The sequence below is a fragment of the Pundamilia nyererei genome, unplaced genomic scaffold (assembly GCF_000239375.1).
Source record: "Pundamilia nyererei isolate P.nyererei 1_Seehausen unplaced genomic scaffold, PunNye1.0 scaffold00360, whole genome shotgun sequence".
In the NCBI taxonomy this organism is placed as follows: domain Eukaryota; kingdom Metazoa; phylum Chordata; class Actinopteri; order Cichliformes; family Cichlidae; genus Pundamilia; species Pundamilia nyererei.
The window spans coordinates 81,409-92,780 of NW_005187761.1; the positions used below are offsets into that span (position 1 = coordinate 81,409).

Sequence of the window (11,372 nt, forward strand, 5' to 3'; positions counted from 1 at the left end):
CAGTGGGTTTTGGTCAGTGGTTGTTGATCAATGGTCATGAGAATTTGCATAATTAAGATTAAGGAACTGACCTCCCAGCCCATTGTTCCTCAGTGGGCTGGTTTCAGTCATTATGCGAATGTACTGTTTATAAGATTGGGGAAACCTGCAGTCAGCTGAGACTCAAGAAGTCACTTGGATGAGTGCTGAAACGTTTCTCCCAAATGCTACGTCCAGATGAAAAGAATCAACTTTTGGAGGTTTTCTTTCCTGGATGATTGAAAATGCATCAAGACCTACCATAGGTAAAACAGACACCTTGTCATAATTCTTTCACCATCTTGGTGAAACCAGATGTCACAAGCGAAGCAGGGATCTTTTAGAAAAACTAAGGGAACGTTAGCAACTTATCTTTCTCTAAATATAACTGTAACTCCTAAATTAGGTTTTACTTGTGCTGTACTTGCTTTTAAAGAGAGAGAGAGAGTGACAGAAAAAGAAGAGCGAGAGAGGATCCTGTACTGTATAAACAGAACGGAGTGCTGTCAAGTCAAACATGCATTGTTAGCAGAAATGAGACACAGCAGTAAATGATCATCCACTGGGAACAGCAAGCAGGGCAATTACTGTCCACTAGCTCCTACTACAGGTGAAATTCAAATCAACCAACATTAAAGCTGCAAATGAAAAGGTGAAAGTAGAGAAAGAGGGTCAATGGATAAATGACTCAAACACTTTTGTGGATTTATAATTAAGAGATTACTGATAAACTTTTGATTTTTAAGTAATTTGGGGAAAAAATGGAAAGATGTGCCTACGAGTTCTGATTCCTCGGGACATAAGTCATGCAAAATGCAAGAGTATGGGTGGGCAATATAACCTCCAAATTAAATCACAATGATTCAAGAAAAAACTAGAAAAAATCCTGAACAACATTTAACTGATGTTTGCAGCAACATTTACAAGAGAAATGAAGGGCCTTTTTCAATTTTCTTTACCAGAGAGCTAGTGTCCCTGATGACACACTACCTAATTTGAAATGTAAATCTACTGAAACAAGGTGGCAGCAGCAGCATTATAGTAACAGTAGTGACACAGCATTGGTGCATCATATCTTTATTCTCTTCCCCCTCCTGCCCCCCCCCCTCTTTCTTAAATAGATAACTATCATATCTGATATCATATCTCACAGTACAATAATATTGAATGGGTTGCATTGTTGTACTTTGTCATGTTTCTCAGGTCTTTGTCTGAATTTCTACCAACATTACTTGTCATGTTCTCATGTTATTGCTAAGGATTGTCTATTGCATTGGAGTCACACTGGGTTAAATATGTACACTTGGGTTTTAAGGGGTATTTATTATTTTCTTCTTTTTTTTTGGGTGTATGGAAGCCCCAAACGCAATTTCATTGTTCTTGACAATGACAATAAACAAATACTACTACTACTACTACGACACAGCATAAGTCAAATGTAAGCATAAAAGTACTGTTGTCAATGTTAATTTTAACCCTTAAGAACCCAGACCTATTTCTACTTTCATGAAAATTACGGGGGTTGTAAGTTATATCAAATGAATCATATATAACACATTTCTGAAGGTTTTTTTGTAATAGCTCCACCCACTGCCCCAGATCTGAAATGTCACATGTGCGTCACATTGGGCATACACGGTATATTTGTTCCATATTTAGAAAGTAATTCTGTAAACACTTTCTTGCTTTTAAAAACAGAATTCTGTTCTGTGATGTGCGCCCCCTGTGTGATTTCCAAAGGATCAGGCTTGTGGCAACTTCTGCCTGGAAGCTTCTTTCTTTCAGTGGCTTTTGGGACACCAAGTAGCTTGCAGTCACGACGGTAAATCAACCATGCATTGACAACACCGAGCATGGTGGTTTGCTAGAACAGGTGGAGATACCACCTCCGTGACTTCATGTGGTACTTGTACCTTGCAATGCAGGCGTCAAGCAGGTCAATACCCCCCATGAATGTGTTGTACTCCACAATGTGTGGCCTTTTGACCTCAACAAATGCCTTGCCCGATTTGCTCCAGCGACGGACTGTATCTTGAGGCTCAGTTGCACAATAGGATGAGATGAGGGTAACAGATTTGTTGTCATACCACTTCACAATAACCATGCTCTCCTCCTTAGTCACCCTGGCATCAACAGATCCTCTGCCTCTCTGGGCAAGACTTTTTTTCATCTTCAAGCTGACAACCTGCTAAGCGATTTCCACGAAGTGTTCCTACAAAGCAGATCTGTCGCTGAAGAAGTGTGAGCACAAGTGGGGCTGAGGAGAAGAAGTTATCAGCAAATCTTTGTAGTTTTGCTCAGCTGGCAGAGTTTCACACAACTTCACCACAACATCTCCTCCAATCCCAACTAAAGTCTTCTTCCCAGTACCACCTTGATAAACAACAAAATCATGGAGCATACCAGAGGATGAGCACTGGGCCCAGATTTTCAATCCCCAGGGCTTTCCCTTCACATACTGCCTTCTTGGGCTGTGTGTCCCCTTGAAGGGTACCATTTGCTCATCAACAGAGTTGTACTCCTCTGGGACGATATCCAGGCATTGTTTGCGAAACATTTCAAGCCATGGACGGATCTTCCAGCACTTGTCTTCTGCATCTCTGTGTAATAAATCTGTATTGTCAGTGAAATGTAGAGATCCCAACAGGGTTTGAAATCGGTTGCGGGACATGTTATCTGCTACTATAGGACACCTGGTGTCATTTTCCCAGTATGCTCGATTTCCAGGCATTTGGCATAGACCCATCCTCACCAATGAGTATTTCTAGTTCTTTAACAGTGGTATTTACATTTCTCAGATGGTTGGATTTTTGTACACTGTATAAATTTGTTTGTTCCATTAACAACAGCAGCATATCATCTGTGATGAAGTTTTTGAAGTACTCCAGTGGAGTGTGGATCTCATCTGGAGGTTTGGCACAGGGTCCCTTGAATGTGGTCTCAGGGGTTTCGAACGTTTTCTTTCTCCAGGAGAATTTTCGTCCTTTGATAGCTGCCTTGGGCTGCCCAGTGTCCATATGGCTGTGGCTCTGTCTCTAAATCACTTGAATCACAACTGTCTGAATCACTGGATTCACTTGATTCATCACTCTCCACGTCTTTGTGGGGGATGTAATTAGGGTCTTCAGAATCTTTCACATCCCTCATACTCACTCTCCTCTGCAGTGATAAACTCGAGCGCATCTTGAACACTATATTTTTTCTTTTTATCCATTCTACCAAACGGTGAAAATGACAAAAAAAATGGGGGGTAATTGAAAAACGCCTCGACAAATCTAAAGTAAAGTTCCATGACAAATTTAGGTAATTTAATAAATTAGTTATGCTTGAATTTAGTTAAATATGACTGAGAATTAACAACAAAGAATACGTTTACTTAAAATAACTGAATGAGCTAAACTGACTAAGCAAATCATCAGTTTTTGTCTTTTTGTGACAAATATGTCACAACATTTTTTTTAAGAAAATTTGGAGTTTAATGCCCGATGTGACATATTTGTCACAGCGATATTTAACAAACTGATTCTAGATCCAATTGTTTCAGAAATATCACCAAACTAGGTTACAAATGACCTATGACATCTTATCTAAAGTTTAGAATTGCTGAATGAGTAAAAGCTTACCTTTGCAGAACGAAAAGAAAGTTTTTAAAATTAGCATAGTGGTCTCATTAGCTAACCAGGTGGACCAAGACTTTGAAAATGGTGTCTTGAACACCCAGAGTGCCTCACTTGTCACATGACTGAACTAGTTTGTGCAGTAGACGTCACTTAGGGACTTTATTAGTTAAAAGTCAAAGTTAAACCATTATAAATAGTTTTTCTCTAAGTGTAAAGGGGCGGTGACACCAGTGTCACTGTGGGTCCTTAAGGGTTAAGTAAAAATATAATATGACTGCTTAACGCTGCAGTTAAAGTAACTTAATGATGTAACTCTTCTGCTTTTGCATTATTGTCACATATTAAAATTGAAAAATATTTTCTATTATGGATGCTGAATTTGGATCAACCTTTTTAACCAACTGCACAATGCATCCTTTCGACCATGAAAGAGCATCAGTAATTGTATTTGAAATTTCACAAACTGCTAGCCAGCTAGGGTCCTCCTTGGCATAGTAAATCTGAGTAAACATGATCTACAGTGAGCTGGAAAGGCATATCTAACCAGAGCCTGAGGAACGAGAAAAGCTCTCGCCACTTTATCTCACTACGGCTTTAGAGCAGAACAGGCAAATACCTGTGGAGTTCATTCAACGGATTGGAAACTTATTAGCGAGGCAGTTGATTATTTCTTTATTATTTATAATGTGGTTTGTTTATATGCTATTATTTAATAATTCATGAAATTTGTGAGTGTGCTCAACAACATTTAAAATATGTGCACACATGATCTGCCTCGCTGCCACAAATACAATCTAATTCTGAGGGAAACATCCCTAATTATTTTAAACATAATCATGTGTAAAGACTTTTCCTTCAGTTTATGCTAACATCATTCAAAGTATTATCCTTCTTACTTAATCCTGAAATATATGTTATCATAGCTGGCAATACTGTTGTGAAATCTGTTTCTTCCACAGGTTACAATCCTTGCTGTAACGTTACTAGACTATTCGACAACCACCCTAACATTTCAATCTGTGTTTTGTGAGCAAATTTTAATGTTAACATTTTAAGTTAAAATTATGCCAGTATGTCAGTGTTTTAAAATACCTTTTAATAAAGGAGTCTGTTTAAGTACAGTACATAGGATAATAATTGTGGTTTGGTAATGAATTGGGCATGGAGACTCGTATAATCCTACTGGTACCAACTTCTAAATTTCTGGTATCATGACATCCCTAGAACAAACTCCAGCTGCCTTCTACTTATGTTCTTTAAATACAAAACAGATGAATGATGACCTACAAAGGTATTTTCCGTGCCCTTCAGGTGGAAACTTTTATGAGCAATATTGGAAATGACAGCCAGTTTAATGAAATACATAACAAAAACTACTGGCAACTGGCAACACACCTGAGTTGCCAATTTCAAAATCTTACGTAGTCCCGTTTTCAAGTTTTTGCATTCACAAGATTTTCAGAAAGCATACTCTGACCATGAGGTCAAGATCACTGACATTCAAACTTATCCAAGGTTTTTAGTAGATGCACCTATGGCATCAATTTGAAAATCCTACGTATCTTTGTTGTTGACTTATTACATTCACAAACTTAGATGTCCACTCCACCCGCCTTGTCCACCCGTTCAACGGGGTGATGACAATAGCTTTATTTCAGCTCCAGTTGTTGCTAACAGAGTGAAAGTTCCAGCTTAGACAAGTTAACCAAATCAAATTAATGCTACTGTATGATAAACCAATCAAATAACTTACTAGAACTCTCAAACCCTATTTACAGAAAGCTATTTTATAACTCTAACAAGTGATTACACTTAACTTGCACCTGTTGAGAAAGACAGGCATTACCTGATCCATCAACAGGGATCTCAGCTGTCTGATGTCTAATGAGTTTTTCCCTTAAAGCACCCTAGAGTAGTCTGCAATCCTATACTGTCGTTCTGCTTCATATCTTCTTAATTATGCTGAACTACGCACACTTGCACAGATACAGATTTCCCACTACGCCCTCTTGTGCCACAAGTGAGTTATGTGAATAATGCATGGCAAGTAATTTTAAAACAGAAGTTCACATAAATGTATAGCCCAGCCCTCACCACACCACTCCCTCTAAAATGAAAAAATACAATCCAGGTTTGAGACTTCCTGAACACCTAATTTCACATTAAATATTACAGGATAGCTGAAGATTAAATTCTGTTTGGGGATGACTAGTTGAAAGGTCTAATTATTTTATGCAGCCTTTATAAGTTTTTTAGTTTTCCTTTTTTTGTAGACTACATTGTGCAGCATTTTGCTGTCCTTTGCTTAATATCAGTTACAATATGACTGCCGGTTTCCCGAACATTTCAACAGTTTCTCTTCATCTCCAGGATGAACATAAAAAGGATGTTCAAATGCAGAATTCAACATCACTTTAGACTATTTTTTTAACTCTGCTGTCACGGCTCATTGTCAGCTTGAATATCATTAACACCACATGCCACAGTTTACACACGTTCTACCAAAGCTGCCTAACAGGAAAACGTTTCGTTGTTGTTATAGTGCACAGTGTTTATAACAACCACATCATGAGTTGTAAAACTCTTACTAGATAATAACTGATATAAATTTAGAGATTCAGATTTCCATTATCAAGATCACTTATCGATTAGTGTCCTTATCGATTCTCCTGTCAATTGTCATTGGGTTGAGAGTCACCACCAGCAGCCAACACATCAAAGACATCACATTTGTGGGAAATAACTGTATGCTGTGCGGTCAAATGTTTGTGCATGCTGGAGGCTCTGATTAGTGTTGGGGTCATTACTTAAAAGTCAAAAGATGTATTACTACTCATTATGTTACTTTCACTATTCTCTGTAAAATGACATGAAAAATCATTGTCTCATAATTTACCAGTTAACAATAAAAACCTATAGGCTACAGGCCAACATACCAACACAAACCCCTATTCTAATGAGGACACACTCATGACGTTTCTTTCAGTATTAAGGTATGAACACAAAGTTGACAACACAAAGCAAAAAGATGAAAACTAGCACAGAGAGACTTTAATGCGATCGCCACAGTGATTCTACTTTAGAAACATGAACAGGGAGAAAAATGCTAGAGCCTGACTGCTCATCAATTTGTTGCCTGTTGAAGTTCAGGGTCTGACTGTTGGGCTGGGCTCTACACTCAGCTTTAACATCACACTGGGTTCTTGGCTAGCTTAGCATGCTATCTGTGCAGATAATTGCAAAGAGCTGAAGTTCTTTTAGCAGCACAAGGTTTCTGTCCTGTATGCAGTTTGCACTTTACCATTGTGCTCTCGTCCTTTTGTGCAATAAAAATAAAAGTTATGTCTATATTCATGCTGTAGACTGCACCGCTACTTTCCTCCTCCAGGACACCAACTGAAGTGGAACCAATAAGCAGAATCGATAGGAAAGCAGACTAACAATTCCAAGGAACTGAACTACTGGGAACTCAGTTTCCATCCTTAGCGGTAAGATGAGTCATCCAGGGTACACCCAGTGAGAACAAACTTTTCAGTAAAGCAGAAGACACAATTTGCATACTGATAAACCAATAGAAATAAATGATTTTGGCAAAAAGAATTTTACCTGCTGTACATTTTGGATTACAAACCTAGAACCTTTACTAGAAATCTATTGTTATACAGAATGATTTTGTGCGGCTATCTGACTTTGTGTGGCTCAAGAGTTGGCAGTTCATCTTGTAATTAGAAGGTTGCCGGTTCGAGCCCTGGCTCCGATAGTCTCGGTCGGTCTGTCCTTGGGCAAGACACTTCACCCGTTGCCTAATGGTGGTGGTCAGAGGCCCAGTGGCACCAGTGTCTGGCAGCCTCACCTCTGTCAGTCTGCCCCGGGGCAGCTGTGGCTACAATATAGCTTGACATCACCAGTGTGTGAATGGGTGGATGACTGAATGTAGTGTAAAGGGCTTTGGGGTCCATAGGGACAAAGTAAAGCGCTATACAAATACAGGCCATTTATCTGACTTGCATAAAAATCGAATGGGTGTCTTTATTGCATCCTTTCTGTATAACCCAGTTCTTTATGACTAATACATAATTTAGTTGCACTCAGATTCATGCCACAAATCCTAATGCGCCACTAAAACACCAGAAATAAAGGTGAGGCGTTTATGTGTCTCACTTACTGAACATCTCCAACACAAAGAGCTGGTCTCTTAACTGCAGTGGCTTGGGCTGAGACATAGGATTTCACTGTAGCGTGCACAGGCAGGGAGGTGAGAGAGAAAAACATGACAACATATGGCTGCTCTGGGACTGGGCCAGCCCCCGAGATTTTGGATTATCTGGCTTCTTTCCTCTAGTCAGTCACATTTCCCAAATACCAATCAGCAGCATTCAATCCCCAATAACAGATCAAATCCTGAACAAAGATGTTTGGTGGTTGTTTTCAGCTCAGCTAATGAGACAAGGACAGACTGGGCCAGAGGCTGGGTGTTTGCAGGAATGTGTGTGTGTGTGTGTGTGTGTTGTTGTCTCACTAGAGAATATTGATCACAGGCCTCCATCCTCACAATAATCACCCTGAGGTAATGCCACAGCTTCTCTTAAAGCAGAGCTGCAATCGTCTCCAAGTGTGTGAGGCACTCAGCATGTGAGAGCAGACATCAGCGTGGAGCTAATCTCTTGCAGTGCTCAGCTCTACAGGTTGAATCCCTCTGACTGGTCACCTGACCTACCGTTTTTAAACAGCTGATATCTACATGTCCATTTGTAGAGCACAAAGATTCCCCAGACTGCTTTTTTCAGTCTGAAAATCAACCCAAGGAGCAAAACCAAAATCTAAATTATTATTGTAAGGATGTATTTATTTTACTGAATATTTTGTTTACTGAGTACATTAGGCTATTCAAAATCAGTCTGACTGTGTGGCAAATCTATGCATTGTAAAAGTGAGTAATTGGGACAAATAGTGTACTTGTTTTCTTTTTTTGTTCTGTCTTTTTGGTGTTTTATTTTTAAGCTGGTATAAGAATAATAATTCAGGAAGAATGATTCAATAATGTTTTAAAGTCTTTCCACTTAATATCAAAGTTTACTTACTGTTAAACCACAAAAGTCAGCTTATGATGACGTATGGCTCTGATAACATTTCCATAAAATCATCAACACAATCAGTCCCTTAAATATTCTTTTGGAGGCATATGCTTTACTCCTTGTCTGTATTGTTAAAATCCGAAAATATGACACTAAATCAGTGCCGGGTTTGTCGAATCAAGAGTTTTAGCAGCAAATCAAGCTCAAAATGATGCAAACGTATGATGGAGACTTGGACTGCGTCGTAAAGGAGTACCAAAGCAAAGGAAAAAAATATGTATTAAACATGCACTACGACCAAGTATCCTTGTACTGTGAGGATTTTGAAGCAGACTAGCAGAAAGTAGGGCATATTTGCAGCAGGGAGCTCATCGCTCGTGTCTGTCCACCGGGAGCAGACACGCCCAAGCACAAAACATGCGACTCAACAACACACTGCAAGTCGGAACGCTGGAAAGCTCCGCAGAGACAGACACTGTTGCTGCTGCAGCGGCTCCAACCAGCCAGCATCAGCACCTTCGGATATGCAAAACCGCAGTGGTTCATCCCTCATTCACAGCCTCCAGCCTGGTGGGCAGGCTGGCAGCTCGGTCGCTCCCTCCCTCCAACCCTGTGTCCGCCGGGACCTACCTGAAACTGGCCGGGGACTTCACCTGGATGTTGCGGCCAGACGGCGGGGTAGCTTTCCTCTTCTCCCTGTCCGCCATGCTGCCCCTTTCTCATTTCTCCGTTCCGCCGTGCAGCTGCCCGGGAAAGACACCTGAGAGAGGTCCGGCGATGCCGCGATAGGATGCTGCCTTCGAAGACTGTGGGAAACATAGTAACTACCTAAAGTGGGGCAAGAATAATCAAAACTGGTAACGCCCAAAGATTTTGATGTATTTGGAAATTATTCGCCCTGTAAAATTATCCAGTTTGTGTTTTCCTTCATTAAATTATATATATATATATATATATACATACATACTTTATGTAGACTTCTATAGCTGCTCAGCACAACGTTAAAGTGAATGTTGACCAAGGTGCCATGGTCTTATAATTCTGTCCCTCTCGTTTTTAAACAGAGTTACATAGCTGAGATGTAATTTCCTAAAAACATCACCTAAATTTAGAACTTCAGGAGGGTCTTAAGCATTTGCATAAATATTTCTGAAAAACATGTTAGTTGTGTACGTCCAGAAGTTGATCAAATCGATTACCTCATTCTTCACTTGAACAAGTGTCAGATTTACATTTAAGCAGGTTATTTCCAAAACAGAAGACACAAAAATAGACTTCAGACAGTCGATTTCCGTCTTTAGACAGAAGAGAAGAGAAAATTACTGCTATATGACTTATAGGACATTAACTCACTGGGTTCTGTTCTATCTGGATTTAACTCAGACTACACAGTTCAGTTTGCTGTGAGGACTTTTTTTTCATACAGGCATGAGTGGCTACAAAAAAGACTACAAAAATATATGATAATCTGACATGTATTTTTTATATGACAGCGACAGTTTATGTAATTAATAACATGTCATTTCTTTTGACTACAGGGGTTTAACAATTAACCATTCTTCATGACATTCTTCTTGACATTTACGAGTAGACCCTGAAGGCAGCATGAGCCAGCACGTAGAAGAGAGTTTTGAGGAACTGATGAAAAACTAGAGAAATACAGGGGTAGCAAGCCTATTTTAGGAGTTTGCAGATGACCGGATTGATTTGGACTATCATATTATTAAAGATCAGCTTAAATGTTTTACATGCAGCAGTTGTAAATTTTCATGTAACACTGTAAGGTCTACAACTTGCCTTCACAAAGAAAAACATAGCTGACAGTCTTCAAGAGCCAGCAGAGGCTGTCATTGTACACATAAACACTGAAACGCTGCATATCAAAAATAGAAATGCAAGTAGTCTTCTGGAGTATTTTTAAATACATCTATTACAAAACATTTATTACAAAATCAGCCTCAGCCCTGAACGTAATACTTGGTGACACTTTTCCAAATAATACTCATACCAGTCACTAAAAAAGAAGATAAAATTGGCTAGCACAAAAAACATTTTGCCACTAAACATATTGCTTAAGAGGTTGTGATGCTGTGTTTGTCTTCTTTGACGTCATTCTCATCAGTCATCACTGCGAAGTGGCAGCTTTAGAGAAAACACAGTGGTGATTAATAACAATATAAACAATGCACATGTTGTTGTTGTATTTTCCCCTTTATTTTACAGAATAAAGAAGACATCAATTTACCTTTTGGAAAAATGAATTCCGTTCGTCGTGTATGGCCTCCCTGGCAAACTAATTTTTCCTCCTTCACACTGTAAAAAATAAAGAGATATAAACAATAACCAGATGAAAATACATAATAAAACAGGGGGAGGAGAAAAACAAGTTAATTCTAGTTCTGTGTGCTATCTGTTACAAGCTAACAGTAATTTGTTTTAGCACCGATGCTAATGGTAAAAGTCTGAGGGCACGGAACATTGGAATTTTGACCATTGCTAGTACATCAGAAGACTTACACACCACTTTCGCCTCATAAAAATCAGAAACAAGCTGAGTCGGACTGGAGCTCTCTGCCCTTTACCAATCCAGCCACAGGCCCATCCATCTGGCCCATCAAGACTCACTCTCATTTCATCAGTCCATAAAACCTTAGAAAAA

The 11,372-nt window shown here is 39.4% G+C and overlaps 1 protein-coding gene across 1 annotated transcript in view; it reads right to left on the reverse strand.

Moving 5' to 3' along the window:
* The window catches only part of mapk8ip1b (mitogen-activated protein kinase 8 interacting protein 1b), a 53,987-nt gene extending 44,483 nt beyond the window's left edge, over positions 1 to 9,504 (reverse strand). Inside the window, exon 1 of the mRNA XM_005752434.1 lies at positions 9,344 to 9,504. Within this exon, the coding sequence (XP_005752491.1) occupies positions 9,344 to 9,420 (77 nt within the window). The 5' untranslated portion in view covers positions 9,421 to 9,504. The remainder of the gene's footprint in view (positions 1 to 9,343) is intronic.
* Between the last annotated feature and the right edge of the window lie 1,868 nt (positions 9,505 to 11,372).